Consider the following 20,717-nt stretch of genomic DNA (forward strand, 5'->3'; position numbering starts at 1 on the left):
ACCCGCCCGATTCCCTCCGACCGTGGGGATGGAATGAGGATGGTAGTAGGGGAACTAGCACCGGCTGGTACTACCTTGGTGAATTCCTTCGGAAGACCCAGGGCCGTGAAACGCCTCTCGGATCCAGCCACATACGCGGCAGCGCAGGCACGGGCCTCACGCATTTCCTGGCTCCGCCGCAGGGATTGGCTGGCAGCATCCTGGGCTTGGGCCCAGCGCGGATCGGTACTCCGGATCACCACCCCAGTGGAGACATCAGGTTCCAGAATGGGCAGGACTACCTCCAACTTGGGAGAGTGGGAGGTCCCGACCGGTACCTCGGGGATGGTCGTATCCTCGTCGCCCGTTGAACCGGAAACAGAATCAGGCATGGCAGGTACCTCCCTTGTGGAGCGGGTCGGCGTAGATGGCACACCGGATACCTGGCAGAAAGCAGAAATACCCTCAAGTATCAGAATGAATAATTCACCCTTCCCCCTATCTAAACCGGCCGGTGTGAAATATATATACAGTTAGGTCCGGAAATAATTGGACACTGACACAATTTTCATAATTTTGCCTCTGTACGCCACCACAATGGATTTGAAATGAAACAACCGAGATGCAATAGAAGTGCAGACTTTCAGCTTTAATTCAAGGGGTTGAACAAAAATATCGTATGAAACGTTTAGGAATTGCAGCCATTTTCATACACAGTCCCCTTATTTCAGGGGCTCAAATGTAATTGGACAAATTAACACAATCATAAATAAAATGTTAATTTTTAATACTTTGTCGGGAATCCTTTGCAGGAAATGACTGCTTGAAGTCTGGAACGCATGGACATCACCAAACGCTGGGTTTCCTCCTTTGTGATGCTTTGCCGGCCTTTACTGCAGCTGTCTTCAGTTGTTGTTTGTTCGTGGGTCTTTCTGCCTTATGTTTTGTCTGCAGCAAGTGAAATGCATGCTCGATCGGGTTCAGATCAGGTGATTGACTCGGCCATTTAATTTCTCGCTATGCACCATCCCGACTCTTGCATTCTTCACAAGGATATCTTCTTTCTACTCCCTTTGTATCTAAAGCCCTCTCCCGCCTTAAACCTTTCTCACTTTCTGCCCCACACCTCTGGAATGCCCTTCCCCTCAGTACCCGACTAGCACCCTCTCTATCCACCTTTAAGACTCACCTTAAGACACATCTTCTTAAAGAAGCATATGAATAGCACTGTGGATAATACTGGACATATGATACATATAGCTTGGCCCCCTGCAGAAGCACTTACCACTGTCTCTGTACGTTCTCCTACATACCAATTAGACTGTAAGCTCCTTGGAGCAGGGACTCCTCTTCCTAAATGTTAAGTTTATGTCTGAAGCACTTAATCCCATGACCTGTTATTTATATTATTTGTTATTTATATGATTACCACGTGTATTACTGCTGTGAAGCGCTATGTACATGTAACCCATGTTCCCTCCCCCCCCCGGTCGCAGACTGGACCTCTAGGGTGTAGTGAGGGCTGGCTACATGCATGTTGGTGGTGCATACCTGTGAGGAACAGGAGGGCCTGAGTCTCCCGCGGTGGTATAGGGGATAACAGGGACAGGATTCTGGGGTATATGCCTCCATCTTCTTAGCAGTCTTGGTGCAACGCCTCCATCTCTGGCGAGCCTTAAAGAATAAGGTGGGACCCTCCCAGAGAAGCCCTGGTTCCAGGGCGAAAGATCCCAATCTCACACACAGTCTTTGTAAAAGCAGCAATGTCTCTTTATTGGTTCTGTAGCAGCACACAGCAGATCATACACCGCAGTTCATACGCAGCAGGGCTTCCAAATGTATACAGGTCTTTTCTTCCTCTCCTCTCCTCCAGGCTGTACCCCTGCAGGGTGGGCTGACTGGGGCTTCAATACCCCTTGCACTCACCCCAAGGGTATACCCTCTAGGTGAGGCTAGATCTCCCCCCTCACCCCCTGAGTAGGGTGAGGGGCATTGGTCCACCACCTCTAGTCCTATCCGCTCTACTCAGACTGGGCCTGAGTTCCTCCTCCAAGCATAATCCTCTCAGGTCAGACACTCCAGCACTCTCTGCTCCCAGGATAGAACAACTACTAGGTCTTACTCCAACCCAGACCAGAACTTCACTACTCGCTCTCTCTGCTCCCAGGACAGAACTAACTGTCACCTACAGGAACAGGCAGGACTAAGTTTAGACAGCCCCACCCCTCATGATGTCAGCAGGCCCTCCCCTCTGTCTCAGGCCTGCACACAGAGTCAGGGGCCTGCCTCCATCACTCAAGGCAGGGCTTGAAGCGGGGGGAAAACCCATGATAACTACTGGCGACCTGCCCTTAGCAGGACTTACACCAGCAGGAGAAAGATATATAGCCCCCATTTCTTACCGGGGCTACACTCAGTAATGGCGCTATATAAATAAAGAAATACAATACAATTTGGCCTTTATTAAATCGCACTGTACAACAAAATCCAGATCGGTGGAACAGTAAGAACCTACCAAATTGGCTGAAGGGAACATTCCTCAGCCAATTTGGTGATGACTACTGTTAGCATGGAAGTAGCTGTTAGTTGCTACCTCCTTGATATATATGGTTAAGATGTAACTGTGACTGTGGAGTGTCAGTTCTGCAGCCCAATTGTGGTATATAACTGTTGGTATAATAAAGATGTATGCGTGTGTTACTGTTCCAGGAGGGCCCGCCAGCGGGGATGTGCAGGGCGTGAGTTTCAGGGGTGCCCGCCAGCGGGGATGTGCAGGGCGTGAGTTTCAGGGGTGCCCGCCAGCGGGGATCTGCAGGGCGTGAGTTTCAGGGGTGCCCGCCAGCGGGGATGTGCAGGGCGTGAGTTTCAGGGGTGCCCGCCAGCGGGGATGTGCAGGGCGTGAGTTTCAGGGAACTACCAGAAGGTATGGATTTCCTGGATAATGTTTATAGGAAGCCGAAATATAGCCCAAACTTCTCTCAGCCTATAATACTGCAAAACCACCCCCTTTATAAACCCAGGTGGTAGATCTGGCTGCTATCCCCGGCACACATTTATATTTTATTTTACGAAATGTATGTCCCTCATTGTATTGTATTGTATTGTATGTCTTTATTTATATAGCGCCATTAATGTACATAGCGCGTCACAGCAGTAATACACGTGTATGTATGTCAGTATATAGCGCCATTACTGTACATAGCGCGTCACAGCAGTAATACACGTGTATGTATGTCAGTATATAGCGCCATTAATGTACATAGCGCTTCACAGCAGTAATACACGTGTATGTATGTCAGTATATAGCGCCATTAATGTACATAGCGCGTCACAGCAGTAATACACGTGTATGTATGTCAGTATATAGCGCCATTAATGTACACAGCGCGTCACAGCAGTAATACACGTGTATGTATGTCAGTATATAGCGCCATGAATGTACACAGCGCGTCACAGCAGTAATACACGTGTATGTATGTCAGTATATAGCGCCATTACTGTACATAGCGCTTCACAGTAGTAATACACGTGGTAATCAAATAAATAACAGATAATATAAATAACAGATCATGGGAATAAGTGCTTTAGACATAAAAGTAACATTTCGGAAGAGGAGTCCCTGCCCCGAGGAGCTTACAGTCTAATTGGTAGGGAGAACGTACAGAGACAGTAGGAGGGAGTTCTGGTAAGTGCGTCTGCAGGGGGCCAAGCTTTATGGATCATGTGTTCAGAATATCCACAGTGCTATTCGTATGCTTCTTTAAGCAAGTGTGTCTTAAGGTGGGTCTTAAAGGTGGATAGAGAGGGTGCTAGTCGGGTACTGAGGGGAAGGGCATTCCAGAGGTGTGGGGCAGTCAGTGAGAAAGGTTTAAGGCGGGAGAGGGCTTTAGATACAAAGGGGGTAGAAAGAAGACATCCTTGAGCAGAACGCAAGAGTCTGGATGGTGCATAGCGAGAAATTAGGGATGAGATGTAAGGAGGGGCAGAAGAGTGTAAAGCTTTAAAATAATATAAAATATATATTTATTTACAATGCCCGCTCTCTGTGTGTGTGTGTATATATATTTATTTACAATGCCCGCTCTCTGTGTGTGTGTATATATATATATTTATTTACAATGCCCGCTCTGTGTGTGTGTGTGTGTGTGTATATATATATTTATTTACAATGCCCGCTCTCTGTGTGTGTGTATATATATATATTTATTTACAATGCCCGCTCTGTGTGTGTGTGTGTGTGTGTGTGTGTGTATATATATATATATATATATATATATATACAATGCCCGCTCTCTGTGTGTGTGTGTGTATATATATATATATATATATATATATAACGCCCGCTCTCTGTGTGTTTGTGTGTATATATATTTATTTACAATGCCCGCTCTCTGTGTGTGTGTATATATATATATTTATTTACAATGCCCGCTCTGTGTGTGTGTGTATATATATATTTATTTACAATGCCCGCTCTCTGTGTGTGTGTATATATATATATTTATTTACAATGCCCGCTCTGTGTGTGTGTGTGTGTGTGTGTGTGTGTATATATATATATATATATATATATATATACAATGCCCGCTCTCTGTGTGTGTGTGTGTATATATATATATATATATATATATAACGCCCGCTCTCTGTGTGTTTGTGTGTATATATATTTATTTACAATGCCCGCTCTCTGTGTGTGTGTATATATATATATATATATATATATATATATATATATATATATAATGCCCGCTCTCTGTGTGTTTGTGTGTATATATATTTATTTACGACGCCCGCTCTCTGTGTGTGTGTATATATATATATTTATTTACGACGCCCGCTCTCTGTGTGTGTGTATATATATATATTTATTTACGACGCCCGCTCTCTGTGTGCTTCCCCCAGGAGCAGGTGGGGATGATTAAGGAGAAGTACGACCATCGGATGCTTCTGAAGCACATGCCGTCTGAGTTCCATCTGTTCCTGGATCACATCTCCACTCTGGACTACTTCACAAAGCCGGACTACCAGGTACCACAATCACCGGGCACACTGCCGAGACATGGAGGGAGAGCCCCATACTCTGCCCGCTGTAACCCCATACTCTGCCCACTCTGCAAAAACAAAACAGCTTCTTTTCAGCATACAAAAACAAAACAGTTTCTTTTCAGCATACAAAAACAAAACAGCTTCTTTTCAGCATACAAAAACAAAACAGCTTCTTTTCAGCATACAAAAACAAAACAGCTTCTTTTCAGCATACAAAAACAAAACAGTTTCTTTTCAGCATACAAAAACAAAACAGCTTCTTTTCAGCATACAAAAACAAAACAGCTTCTTTTCAGCATACAAAAACAAAACAGCTTCTTTTCAGCATACAAAAACAAAACAGTTTCTTTTCAGCATACTAAAACAAAACAGCTTCTTTTCAGCATACAAAAACAAAACAGTTTCTTTTCAGCATACAAAAACAAAACAGCTTCTTTTCAGCATACAAAAACAAAACAACTTATTTTCAGCATACTAAAACAAAACAGCTTCTTTTCAGCATACTAAAACAAAACAGCTTCTTTTCAGCATACAAAAACAAAACAACTTCTTTTCAGCATACAAAAACAAAACAGCTTCTTTTCAGCATACAAAAACAAAACAACTTCTTTTCAGCATACAAAAACAAAACAGCTTCTTTTCAGCATACAAAAACAAAACAGCTTCGTTTCAGCATACAAAAACAAAACAGCTTCGTTTCAGCATACAAAAACAAAACAGCTTATTTTCAGCATACAAAACAGAAATTAAGTCCTGAGCAGGGCTTGCCCTTTCCCAACAAGGGCTGTTCAGATTCCAGCGTAACAGTACACAGACAGTTCATCAAACATGTATTTTGAAGACAGACCTTATAGCTGTAATCTACTTCAGCGTTTCAGTCCTGTCTCCTGACCAGCTCGCCTGCATGTGTGTACAGCCTGGGGGTTATAAAGCTCCTTGATGAGGCAGCTGGGATCAGACTAATTAACCAGACCTCTCAGCTGAGAGTTAACCTGGTCACTGCTGCCCTGCCGACCTATACATAGGTCTGCCAGGCACGGGGCTGGCGACGTTTATTCACCCTGTCACACAAGCCAATATGTTTATGCCGCTCACTGGTGCGTCATGTGAGCGGGTCGCCCAATGAGGGTGAACCAGCTCCGTGACGTGATGGCCGCGCAAATAGATGGCCAGGAAAAGCAGAGCGCATGATGTCATGGCGCACGAGCACGAGCGTGCTCACTCCCTGCTTATGCTGTGGCCACGCTGCTGCTGAGTGCGCTTGACGCGCTCACTTCAATTATATCAAATCGGTACGGCCACACTCACGCACGTACGCTCACCAAAGCTCAGCGCTTGGAGAGACATGGGGCCTTATTCAGAAAGCCTCGGTAAGGCCCTTATCGAGCACTTATCGCCCAAAATGGGCACTCGTATTCAGATAGCCTCGATAACTGCTCGATAACGGCCTGTATCGGCGCGAAATTTTATCTCCATCCGAAATTTGCCGACTGAGCGGCGATCAGCCGCTTATCGACCATTTTCGGATGGTTGATAAACTTGCGCGATTCAGAGACCCGCGAGTCGGCTGTCGCGGCCTATCGCAGCCCTAAACGGCGTTCTTCTCCCCAAATCCAATTCACCACAAAATTGTTGGACAATTGGTGGGGAAATGCCTCGATGAGCTGCGATGTGTCGGGACTTGGAAAAAAATCAGGCCCCTTTCCTGCCTCGGATTGATGCCGGGGGTCTCTGGAGCTGATAGCCATTAATAGCAGCTCCGGACCCCCCCCCCCCCCGGCATGCATCCGAGGCAGGAAACATGCATGTACAGCAACTTCATTACCTTAGCGGCTAACCGCTAAGGCAATGAAGGGGTTAAACATCCGTGCCAGACTTACTTTAAGAAACATACAATACAATACAATACTGTAGCTTGCGGGGGTGGGTGAAGGGGGAATTTGGCCCTTAGTGGCTGTTTAGGCATTGCGGGGGGGTTGCGGGGGGGAGTTAACCCCTTGTTACCGCTAAGGTAATAACGGGGTTAACGGTACCCAACTGCTACCCACCCGCAAGGTCTAAACACCCATCCTTAGGGCTAATACCCCCTTCACTCACCCGTGTGGCCTAAGCACCCACCCCAGACTGACTATACCCACCCTATAGCCATTGAGTAGTATAGTGGTACATCATACCCATATAATAATAATATGGGCATGATAAGCCTCTATAGCACTCAATGGGCACCCTAATAAAAATACAGTAATACACAAGACACACAGTAATAAAACCTAAATAAACTCCAAAAAACACACTTCACTAAATAAAATCAGTAGCCAGCTAATCCAATCAATAGAAGCAATTACAACATCAACAATGATTTAATTAAACCATTACCCAATCAAACCAATTAATTCCTAAACCAACTCAAAATGAATAGTAACACTAACCAATCCAAACAATGAATTACTCCAACATTAATTAATGTAACCATTAAAACTCAAAGAAATAAATTAAAACAATCTCTGAAGTAACCATAAAACACATTAGGTAACATAATATAACATTAAGTACAAGCGAACACCAATACGATACAGGTAGGGACCGCGGTATAATTGGGGTACAGAAGGGGATACGGGTAGGGACCGCGGTATAATTGGGGTACAGAAGGGGATACGGGTAGGGACAGCTGTATAATTGGGGTACAGAAGGGGATACGGGTAGGGACAGCTGTATAATTGGGGTACAGAAGGGGATACGGGTAGGGACAGCTGTATAATTGGGGTACAGAAGGGGATACGGGTAGGGACCGCGGTATAATTGGGGTACATAGGTAGATAAGGGAATAAACCCCTAATGTGGTGCTTCAAATTGGTGTCGGTATTGAGGACTGTTTAATCCTCAGTGTAGCAGTGGTAGGGCAGATTTGCCGCGGTATAATTGGGGTACAGAAGGGGATACGGGTAGGGACAGCGGTATAATTGGGGTACAGAAGGGGATACGGGTAGGGACTGCGGTATAATTGGGGTACAGAAGGGGATACAGGTAGGGACCGCGGTATAATTGGGGTACAGAAGGGGATACAGGTAGGGACAGCTGTATAATTGGGGTACAGAAGGGGATACGGGTAGGGACAGCTGTATAATTGGGGTACAGAAGGGGATATGGGTAGGGACCGCGGTATAATTGGGTTACAGAAGGGGATACGGGTAGGGACCACGGTATAATTGGGGTACAGAAGGGGATACGGGTAGGGACCACGGTATAATTGGGGTACAGAAGGGGATACGGGTAGGGACCGCGGTATAATTGGGGTACAGAAGGGGATACGGGTAGGGACAGCGGTATAATTGGGGTACAGAAGGGGATACGGGTAGGGACAGCTGTATAATTGGGGTACAGAAGGGGATACGGGTAGGGACAGCGGTATAATTGGGGTACAGAAGGGGATACGGGTAGGGACCGCGGTATAATTGGGGTACAGAAGGGGATACAGGTAGGGACCGCGGTATAATTGGGGTACAGAAGGGGATACGGGTAGGGACAGCTGTATAATTGGGGTACAGAAGGGGATACGGGTAGGGACAGCTGTATAATTGGGGTACAGAAGGGGATATGGGTAGGGACCGCGGTATAATTGGGTTACAGAAGGGGATACGGGTAGGGACCACGGTATAATTGGGGTACAGAAGGGGATACGGGTAGGGACCGCGGTATAATTGGGGTACAGAAGGGGATACGGGTAGGGACAGCGGTATAATTGGGGTACAGAAGGGGATACGGGTAGGGACCGCGGTATAATTGGGGTACAGAAGGGGATACAGGTAGGGACCGCGGTATAATTGGGGTACAGAAGGGGATACGGGTAGGGACAGCTGTATAATTGGGGTACAGAAGGGGATACGGGTAGGGACAGCTGTATAATTGGGGTACAGAAGGGGATATGGGTAGGGACCGCGGTATAATTGGGGTACAGAAGGGGATACGGGTAGGGACCGCGGTATAATTGGGGTACAGAAGGGGATACAGGTAGGGACCGCGGTATAATTGGGGTACAGAAGGGGATACGGGTAGGGACAGCTGTATAATTGGGGTACAGAAGGGGATACGGGTAGGGACCGCGGTATAATTGGGGTACAGAAGGGGATACGGGTAGGGACTGCGGTATAATTGGGGTACAGAAGGGGATACGGGTAGGGATCGCGGTATAATTGGGGACAGAAGGGGGTACGGGTAGGGACAGCTGTATAATTGGGGTACAGAAGGGGATACGGGTAGGGACAGCTGTATAATTGGGGTACAGAAGGGGATACGGGTAGGGACCGTGGTATAATTGGGGTACAGAAGGGGATACGGGTAGGGACAGCTGTATAATTGGGGTACAGAAGGGGATACGGGTAGGGACAGCGGTATAATTGGGGTACAGAAGGGGATACGGGTAGGGACCGCGGTATAATTGGGGTACAGAAGGGGATACAGGTAGGGACCGCGGTATAATTGGGGTACAGAAGGGGATACGGGTAGGGACAGCTGTATAATTGGGGTACAGAAGGGGATACGGGTAGGGACAGCTGTATAATTGGGGTACAGAAGGGGATATGGGTAGGGACCGCGGTATAATTGGGTTACAGAAGGGGATACGGGTAGGGACCACGGTATAATTGGGGTACAGAAGGGGATACGGGTAGGGACCGCGGTATAATTGGGGTACAGAAGGGGATACGGGTAGGGACAGCGGTATAATTGGGGTACAGAAGGGGATACGGGTAGGGACCGCGGTATAATTGGGGTACAGAAGGGGATACAGGTAGGGACCGCGGTATAATTGGGGTACAGAAGGGGATACGGGTAGGGACAGCTGTATAATTGGGGTACAGAAGGGGATACGGGTAGGGACAGCTGTATAATTGGGGTACAGAAGGGGATATGGGTAGGGAAGATTTGCCGCGGTATAATTGGGGTACAGAAGGGGATACGGGTAGGGACAGCTGTATAATTGGGGTACAGAAGGGGATACGGGTAGGGACAGCTGTATAATTGGGGTACAGAAGGGGATACAGGTAGGGCAGATTTGCCGCGGTATAATTGGGGTACAGAAGGGGATACGGGTAGGGACAGCGGTATAATTGGGGTACAGAAGGGGATACGGGTAGGGACCGCGGTATAATTGGGGTACAGAAGGGGATACGGGTAGGGACCGCGGTATAATTGGGGTACAGAAGGGGATACGGGTAGGGACAGCTGTATAATTGGGGTACAGAAGGGGATACGGGTAGGGATCGTGGTATAATTGGGGTACAGAAGGGGATACGGGTAGGGACAGCTGTATAATTGGGGTACAGAAGGGGATATGGGTAGGGACCGCGGTATAATTGGGTTACAGAAGGGGATACGGGTAGGGACCGCGGTATAATTGGGGTACAGAAGGGGATACGGGTAGGGACCGCGGTATAATTGGGGTACAGAAGGGGATACAGGTAGGGACCGCGGTATAATTGGGGTACAGAAGGGGATACGGGTAGGGACAGCTGTATAATTGGGGTACAGAAGGGGATACGGGTAGGGACCGCGGTATAATTGGGGTACAGAAGGGGATACGGGTAGGGACTGCGGTATAATTGGGGTACAGAAGGGGATACGGGTAGGGATCGCGGTATAATTGGGGTACAGAAGGGGGTACGGGTAGGGACAGCTGTATAATTGGGGTACAGAAGGGGATACGGGTAGGGACAGCTGTATAATTGGGGTACAGAAGGGGATACGGGTAGGGACCGCGGTATAATTGGGGTACAGAAGGGGATACGGGTAGGGACAGCTGTATAATTGGGGTACAGAAGGGGATACGGGTAGGGACAGCTGTATAATTGGGGTACAGAAGGGGATACGGGTAGGGACAGCTGTATAATTGGGGTACAGAAGGGGATACGGGTAGGGACAGCTGTATAATTGGGGTACAGAAGGGGATACGGGTAGGGACAGCTGTATAATTGGGGTACAGAAGGGGATACGGGTAGGGACAGCGGTATAATTGGGGTACAGAAGGGGATACGGGTAGGGACCGTGGTATAATTGGGGTACAGAAGGGGATACGGGTAGGGACCGCGGTATAATTGGGGTACAGAAGGGGATACGGGTAGGGACAGCTGTAATTGGGGTACAGAAGGGGATACGGGTAGGGGCCGCGGTATAATTGGGGTACAGAAGGGGATACGGGTAGGGACAGCTGTATAATTGGGGTACAGAAGGGGATATGGGTAGGGACCGCGGTATAATTGGGTTACAGAAGGGGATATGGGTAGGGACTGCGGTATAATTGGGGTACAGAAGGGGATACGGGTAGGGACCGCGGTATAATTGGGGTACAGAAAGGGATACGGGTAGGGACCGTGGTATAATTGGGGTACAGAAGGGGAAACGGGTAGGGACCGTGGTATAATTGGGGTACAGAAGGGGATACGGGTGAGGACTGCGGTATAATTGGGGTACAGAAGGGGATACGGGTGGGGACCGCGGTATAATTGGGGTACAGAAGGGGATACAGGTAGGGACTGCGGTATAATTGGGGTACAGAAGGGGATACGGGTAGGGACAGCTGTATAATTGGGGTACAGAAGGGGATACAGGTAGGGACCGCGGTATAATTGGGGTACAGAAGGGGATACGGGTAGGGACCGCGGTATAATTGGGGTACAGAAGGGGATACGGGTAGGGACCGTGGTATAATTGGGGTACAGAAGGGGATACGGATAGGGATCGCGGTATAATTGGGTTACAGAAGGGGATACGGGTAGGGAACGCGGTATAATTGGGTTACAGAAGGGGATACGGGTAGGGACAGCTGTATAATTGGGGTACAGAAGGGGATACAGGTAGGGGCCGCGGTATAATTGGGGTACAGAAGGGGATATGGGTAGGGACAGCGGTATAATTGGGGTACAGAAGGGGATACGGGTAGGGACCGCGGTATAATTGGGGTACAGAAGGGGATACGGGTAGGGAACGCGGTATAATTGGGGTACAGAAGGGGATACGGGTAGGGACCGCGGTATAATTGGGGTACAGAAGGGGATACGGGTAGGGACTGCGGTATAATTGGGGTACAGAAGGGGATACGGGTAGGGATCGCGGTATAATTGGGGTACAGAAGGGGGTACGGGTAGGGACAGCTGTATAATTGGGGTACAGAAGGGGATACGGGTAGGGACAGCTGTATAATTGGGGTACAGAAGGGGATACGGGTAGGGACAGCTGTATAATTGGGGTACAGAAGGGGATACAGGTAGGGCAGATTTGCCGCGGTATAATTGGGGTACAGAAGGGGATACGGGTAGGGACAGCGGTATAATTGGGGTACAGAAGGGGATACGGGTAGGGACCGCGGTATAATTGGGGTACAGAAGGGGATACGGGTAGGGACCGCGGTATAATTGGGGTACAGAAGGGGATACGGGTAGGGACAGCTGTATAATTGGGGTACAGAAGGGGATACGGGTAGGGACAGCTGTATAATTGGGGTACAGAAGGGGATATGGGTAGGGACCGCGGTATAATTGGGGTACAGAAGGGGATACGGGTAGGGACCGCGGTATAATTGGGGTACAGAAGGGGATACGGGTAGGGACCGTGGTATAATTGGGGTACAGAAGGGGATACGGGTAGGGACAGCTGTATAATTGGGGTACAGAAGGGGATACGGGTAGGGACAGCTGTATAATTGGGGTACAGAAGGGGATATGGGTAGGGACCGCGGTATAATTGGGGTACAGAAGGGGATACGGGTAGGGACCGCGGTATAATTGGGGTACAGAAGGGGATACGGGTAGGGACCGTGGTATAATTGGGGTACAGAAGGGGATACGGGTAGGGACAGCTGTATAATTGGGGTACAGAAGGGGATACGGGTAGGGACAGCTGTATAATTGGGGTACAGAAGGGGATACGGGTAGGGACAGCTGTATAATTGGGGTACAGAAGGGGATATGGGTAGGGACCGCGGTATAATTGGGGTACAGAAGGGGATACGGGTAGGGACCGCGGTATAATTGGGGTACAGAAGGGGATACGGGTAGGGACCGTGGTATAATTGGGGTACAGAAGGGGATACGGGTAGGGACAGCTGTATAATTGGGGTACAGAAGGGGATACGGGTAGGGACAGCTGTATAATTGGGGTACAGAAGGGGATATGGGTAGGGACCGCGGTATAATTGGGGTACAGAAGGGGATACGGGTAGGGACCGCGGTATAATTGGGGTACAGAAGGGGATACGGGTAGGGACCGTGGTATAATTGGGGTACAGAAGGGGATACGGGTAGGGACAGCTGTATAATTGGGGTACAGAAGGGGATACGGGTAGGGACCACGGTATAATTGGGGTACAGAAGGGGATACGGGTAGGGATCGCGGTATAATTGGGGTACAGAAGGGGGTACGGGTAGGGACAGCTGTATAATTGGGGTACAGAAGGGGATACGGGTAGGGACAGCTGTATAATTGGGGTACAGAAGGGGATACGGGTAGGGACAGCTGTATAATTGGGGTACAGAAGGGGATACAGGTAGGGACCGCGGTATAATTGGGGTACAGAAGGGGATACGGGTAGGGACCGCGGTATAATTGGGGTACAGAAGGGGATACGGGTAGGGACCGTGGTATAATTGGGGTACAGAAGGGGATACGGATAGGGATCGCGGTATAATTGGGTTACAGAAGGGGATACGGGTAGGGAACGCGGTATAATTGGGTTACAGAAGGGGATACGGGTAGGGACAGCTGTATAATTGGGGTACAGAAGGGGATACAGGTAGGGACAGCTGTAATTGGGGTACAGAAGGGGATACGGGTAGGGGCCGCGGTATAATTGGGGTACAGAAGGGGATACGGGTAGGGACAGCTGTATAATTGGGGTACAGAAGGGGATATGGGTAGGGACCGCGGTATAATTGGGGTACAGAAGGGGATACGGGTAGGGACAGCTGTAATTGGGGTACAGAAGGGGATACGGGTAGGGGCCGCGGTATAATTGGGGTACAGAAGGGGATACGGGTAGGGACAGCTGTATAATTGGGGTACAGAAGGGGATATGGGTAGGGACCGCGGTATAATTGGGTTACAGAAGGGGATATGGGTAGGGACTGCGGTATAATTGGGGTACAGAAGGGGATACGGGTAGGGACCGCGGTATAATTGGGGTACAGAAAGGGATACGGGTAGGGACCGTGGTATAATTGGGGTACAGAAGGGGATACGGGTAGGGACCGTGGTATAATTGGGGTACAGAAGGGGATACGGGTGAGGACTGCGGTATAATTGGGGTACAGAAGGGGATACGGGTGGGGACCGCGGTATAATTGGGGTACAGAAGGGGATACAGGTAGGGACTGCGGTATAATTGGGGTACAGAAGGGGATACGGGTAGGGACAGCTGTATAATTGGGGTACAGAAGGGGATACAGGTAGGGACCGCGGTATAATTGGGGTACAGAAGGGGATACGGGTAGGGACCGCGGTATAATTGGGGTACAGAAGGGGATACGGGTAGGGACCGTGGTATAATTGGGGTACAGAAGGGGATACGGATAGGGATCGCGGTATAATTGGGTTACAGAAGGGGATACGGGTAGGGAACGCGGTATAATTGGGTTACAGAAGGGGATACGGGTAGGGACAGCTGTATAATTGGGGTACAGAAGGGGGTACAGGTAGGGGCCGCGGTATAATTGGGGTACAGAAGGGGATATGGGTAGGGACAGCGGTATAATTGGGGTACAGAAGGGGATACGGGTAGGGACCGCGGTATAATTGGGGTACAGAAGGGGATACGGGTAGGGAACGCGGTATAATTGGGGTACAGAAGGGGATACGGGTAGGGACCGCGGTATAATTGGGGTACAGAAGGGGATACGGGTAGGGACCGCGGTATAATTGGGGTACAGAAGGGGATACGGGTAGGGACAGCTGTATAATTGGGGTACAGAAGGGGATACGGGTAGGGACCGCGGTATAATTGGGGTACAGAAGGGGATACGGGTAGGGACTGCGGTATAATTGGGGTACAGAAGGGGATACGGGTAGGGATCGCGGTATAATTGGGGTACAGAAGGGGGTACGGGTAGGGACAGCTGTATAATTGGGGTACAGAAGGGGATACGGGTAGGGACAGCTGTATAATTGGGGTACAGAAGGGGATACGGGTAGGGACAGCTGTATAATTGGGGTACAGAAGGGGATACAGGTAGGGCAGATTTGCCGCGGTATAATTGGGGTACAGAAGGGGATACGGGTAGGGACAGCGGTATAATTGGGGTACAGAAGGGGATACGGGTAGGGACCGCGGTATAATTGGGGTACAGAAGGGGATACGGGTAGGGACCGCGGTATAATTGGGGTACAGAAGGGGATACGGGTAGGGACAGCTGTATAATTGGGGTACAGAAGGGGATACGGGTAGGGACAGCTGTATAATTGGGGTACAGAAGGGGATATGGGTAGGGACCGCGGTATAATTGGGGTACAGAAGGGGATACGGGTAGGGACCGCGGTATAATTGGGGTACAGAAGGGGATACGGGTAGGGACCGTGGTATAATTGGGGTACAGAAGGGGATACGGGTAGGGACAGCTGTATAATTGGGGTACAGAAGGGGATACGGGTAGGGACAGCTGTATAATTGGGGTACAGAAGGGGATATGGGTAGGGACCGCGGTATAATTGGGGTACAGAAGGGGATACGGGTAGGGACCGCGGTATAATTGGGGTACAGAAGGGGATACGGGTAGGGACCGTGGTATAATTGGGGTACAGAAGGGGATACGGGTAGGGACAGCTGTATAATTGGGGTACAGAAGGGGATACGGGTAGGGACAGCTGTATAATTGGGGTACAGAAGGGGATACGGGTAGGGACAGCTGTATAATTGGGGTACAGAAGGGGATATGGGTAGGGACCGCGGTATAATTGGGGTACAGAAGGGGATACGGGTAGGGACCGCGGTATATTTGGGGTACAGAAGGGGATACGGGTAGGGACCGTGGTATAATTGGGGTACAGAAGGGGATACGGGTAGGGACAGCTGTATAATTGGGGTACAGAAGGGGATACGGGTAGGGACAGCAGTATAATTGGGGTACAGAAGGGGATATGGGTAGGGACCGCGGTATAATTGGGGTACAGAAGGGGATACGGGTAGGGACCGCGGTATAATTGGGGTACAGAAGGGGATACGGGTAGGGACCGTGGTATAATTGGGGTACAGAAGGGGATACGGGTAGGGACAGCTGTATAATTGGGGTACAGAAGGGGATACGGGTAGGGACCACGGTATAATTGGGGTACAGAAGGGGATACGGGTAGGGATCGCGGTATAATTGGGGTACAGAAGGGGGTACGGGTAGGGACAGCTGTATAATTGGGGTACAGAAGGGGATACGGGTAGGGACAGCTGTATAATTGGGGTACAGAAGGGGATACGGGTAGGGACAGCTGTATAATTGGGGTACAGAAGGGGATACAGGTAGGGCAGATTTGCCGCGGTATAATTGGGGTACAGAAGGGGATACGGGTAGGGACAGCGGTATAATTGGGGTACAGAAGGGGATACGGGTAGGGACCGCGGTATAATTGGGGTACAGAAGGGGATACAGGTAGGGACCGCGGTATAATTGGGGTACAGAAGGGGATACGGGTAGGGACAGCTGTATAATTGGGGTACAGAAGGGGATACGGGTAGGGACAGCTGTATAATTGGGGTACAGAAGGGGATATGGGTAGGGACCGCGGTATAATTGGGGTACAGAAGGGGATACGGGTAGGGGCCGCGGTATAATTGGGGTACATAAGGGGATACGGGTAGGGGCCGCGGTATAATTGGGGTACAGAAGGGGATACGGGTAGGGACTGCGGTATAATTGGGGTACAGAAGGGGATACTGGTAGGGATCGCGGTATAATTGGGGTACAGAAGGGGATACGGGTAGGGACCGCGGTATAATTGGGGTACAGAAGGGGATACGGGTAGGGACCGCGGTATAATTGGGGTACAGAAGGGGATATGGGTAGGGACCGCGGTATAATTGGGGTACAGAAGGGGATACGGGTAGGGACCGCGGTATAATTGGGGTACAGAAGGGGATACGGATAGGGAACGCGGTATAATTGGGGTACAGAAGGGGATACGGGTAGGGACCGCGGTATAATTGGGGTACAGAAGAGGATACGGGTAGGGACCGCGGTATTATTGGGGTACAGAAGGGGATACGGGTAGGGACCGCGGTATAATTGGGGTACAGAAGGGGATATGGGTAGGGACAGCGGTATAATTGGGGTACAGAAGGGGATACGGGTAGGGACCGCGGTATAATTGGGGTACAGAAGGGGATACGGATAGGGAACGCGGTATAATTGGGGTACAGAAGGGGATACGGGTAGGGACCGCGGTATAATTGGGGTACAGAAGAGGATACGGGTAGGGACCGCGGTATTATTGGGGTACAGAAGGGGATACGGGTAGGGACCGCGGTATAATTGGGGTACAGAAGGGGATATGGGTAGGGACAGCGGTATAATTGGGGTACAGAAGGGGATACGGGTAGGGACCGCGGTATAATTGGGGTACAGAAGGGGATACGGGTAGGGAACGCGGTATAATTGGGGTACAGAAGGGGATACGGGTAGGGACCGCGGTATAATTGGGGTACAGAAGGGGATACGGGTAGGGACCGCGGTATAATTGGGGTACAGAAGGGGATACGGGTAGGGACAGCTGTATAATTGGGGTACAGAAGGGGATACGGGTAGGGACCGCGGTATAATTGGGGTACAGAAGGGGATACGGGTAGGGACTGCGGTATAATTGGGGTACAGAAGGGGATACGGGTAGGGATCGTGGTATAATTGGGGTACAGAAGGGGGTACGGGTAGGGACAGCTGTATAATTGGGGTACAGAAGGGGATACGGGTAGGGACAGCTGTATAATTGGGGTACAGAAGGGGATACGGGTAGGGACAGCTGTATAATTGGGGTACAGAAGGGGATACAGGTAGGGCAGATTTGCCGCGGTATAATTGGGGTACAGAAGGGGATACGGGTAGGGACAGCGGTATAATTGGGGTACAGAAGGGGATACGGGTAGGGACCGCGGTATAATTGGGGTACAGAAGGGGATACAGGTAGGGACCGCGGTATAATTGGGGTACAGAAGGGGATACGGGTAGGGACAGCTGTATAATTGGGGTACAGAAGGGGATACGGGTAGGGACAGCTGTATAATTGGGGTACAGAAGGGGATATGGGTAGGGACCGCGGTATAATTGGGGTACAGAAGGGGATACGGGTAGGGACCGCGGTATAATTGGGGTACAGAAGGGGATACGGGTATGGACCGCGGTATAATTGGGGTACAGAAGGGGATACGGGTAGGGATCGCGGTATAATTGGGGTACAGAAGGGGGTACGGGTAGGGACAGCTGTATAATTGGGGTACAGAAGGGGATACGGGTAGGGACAGCTGTATAATTGGGGTACAGAAGGGGATACGGGTAGGGACAGCTGTATAATTGGGGTACAGAAGGGGATACAGGTAGGGCAGATTTGCCGCGGTATAATTGGGGTACAGAAGGGGATACGGGTAGGGACAGCGGTATAATTGGGGTACAGAAGGGGATACGGGTAGGGACCGCGGTATAATTGGGGTACAGAAGGGGATACAGGTAGGGACCGCGGTATAATTGGGGTACAGAAGGGGATACGGGTAGGGACAGCTGTATAATTGGGGTACAGAAGGGGATACGGGTAGGGACAGCTGTATAATTGGGGTACAGAAGGGGATATGGGTAGGGACCGCGGTATAATTGGGGTACAGAAGGGGATACGGGTAGGGGCCGCGGTATAATTGGGGTACAGAAGGGGATACGGGTAGGGGCCGCGGTATAATTGGGGTACAGAAGGGGATACGGGTAGGGACTGCGGTATAATTGGGGTACAGAAGGGGATACGGGTAGGGATCGCGGTATAATTGGGGTACAGAAGGGGATACGGGTAGGGACCGCGGTATAATTGGGGTACAGAAGGGGATACGGGTAGGGACCGCGGTATAATTGGGGTACAGAAGGGGATATGGGTAGGGACCGCGGTATAATTGGGGTACAGAAGGGGATACGGGTAGGGACCGCGGTATAATTGGAGTACAGAAGGGGATACGGATAGGGAACGCGGTATAATTGGGGTACAGAAGGGGATACGGGTAGGGACCGCGGTATAATTGGGGTACAGAAGAGGATACGGGTAGGGACCGCGGTATTATTGGGGTACAGAAGGGGATATGGGTAGGGACCGCGGTATAATTGGGGTACAGAAGGGGATATGGGTAGGGACAGCGGTATAATTGGGGTACAGAAGGGGATACGGGTAGGGACCGCGGTATAATTGGGGTACAGAAGGGGATACGGGTAGGGAACGCGGTATAATTGGGTTACAGAAGGGGATACGGGTAGGGACCGCGGTATAATTGGGGTACAGAAGGGGATACGGGTAGGGACCGCGGTATAATTGGGGTACAGAAGGGGATACGGGTAGGGACAGCTGTATAATTGGGGTACAGAAGGGGATACGGGTAGGGACCGCGGTATAATTGGGGTACAGAAGGGGATACGGGTAGGGACTGCGGTATAATTGGGGTACAGAAGGGGATACGGGTAGGGATCGCGGTATAATTGGGGTACAGAAGGGGGTACGGGTAGGGATAGCTGTATAATTGGGGTACAGAAGGGGATACGGGTAGGGACAGCTGTATAATTGGGGTACAGAAGGGGATACGGGTAGGGACAGCTGTATAATTGGGGTACAGAAGGGGATACGGGTAGGGACAGCGGTATAATTGGGGTACAGAAGGGGATACGGTTACGGACCGCGGTATAATTGGGGTACAGAAGGGGATACGGGTAGGGACCGCGGTATAATTGGGGTACAGAAGGGGATACGGGTAGGGACAGCTGTATAATTGGGGTACAGAAGGGGATACGGGTAGGGACAGCTGTATAATTGGGGTACAGAAGGGGATACGGGTAGGGACAGCTGTATAATTGGGGTACAGAAGGGGATACGGGTAGGGACCGCGGTATAATTGGGGTACAGAAGGGGATACGGGTAGGGACAGCTGTATAATTGGGGTACAGAAGGGGATACGGGTAGGGACAGCTGTATAATTGGGGTACAGAAGGGGATACGGGTAGGGACAGCTGTATAAATGGGGTACAGAAGGGGATACGGGTAGGGACCGCGGTATAATTGGGGTACAGAAGGGGATACGGGTAGGGACAGCTGTATAATTGGGGTACAGAAGGGGATACGGGTAGGGACAGCTGTATAATTGGGGTACAGAAGGGGATACGGGTAGGGACCGCGGTATAATTGGGGTACAGAAGGGGATACGGGTAATGACAGCTGTATAATTGGGGTACAGAAGGGGATACGGGTAGGGACCGCGGTATAATTGGGGTACAGAAGGGGATACGGGTGGGGACCGCGGTATAATTGGGGTACAGAAGGGGATACGGGTAGGGACCGCGGTATAATTGGGGTACAGAAGGGGATACGGGTAGGGACAGCTGTATAATTGGGGTACATAAGGGGATATGGGTAGGGACCGCGGTATAATTGGGGTACAGAAGGGGATACGGGTAGGGACCGCGGTATAATTGGGGTACAGAAGGGAATAT

General features: G+C 50.2%; 1 protein-coding gene across 1 annotated transcript in view; it reads left to right on the plus strand.

Moving 5' to 3' along the window:
- TTBK1 (tau tubulin kinase 1) overlaps positions 1-20,717 on the plus strand; it is a 358,558-nt gene that overhangs the window by 224,452 nt on the left and 113,389 nt on the right. Inside the window, exon 9 of the mRNA XM_075583603.1 lies at positions 4,882-5,007. Coding sequence (XP_075439718.1) covers positions 4,882-5,007 — 126 coding nt within the window. The remainder of the gene's footprint in view (positions 1-4,881; positions 5,008-20,717) is intronic.

This window comes from Ascaphus truei, unplaced genomic scaffold (assembly GCF_040206685.1).
Source record: "Ascaphus truei isolate aAscTru1 unplaced genomic scaffold, aAscTru1.hap1 HAP1_SCAFFOLD_340, whole genome shotgun sequence".
Lineage (NCBI taxonomy): Eukaryota > Metazoa > Chordata > Amphibia > Anura > Ascaphidae > Ascaphus > Ascaphus truei.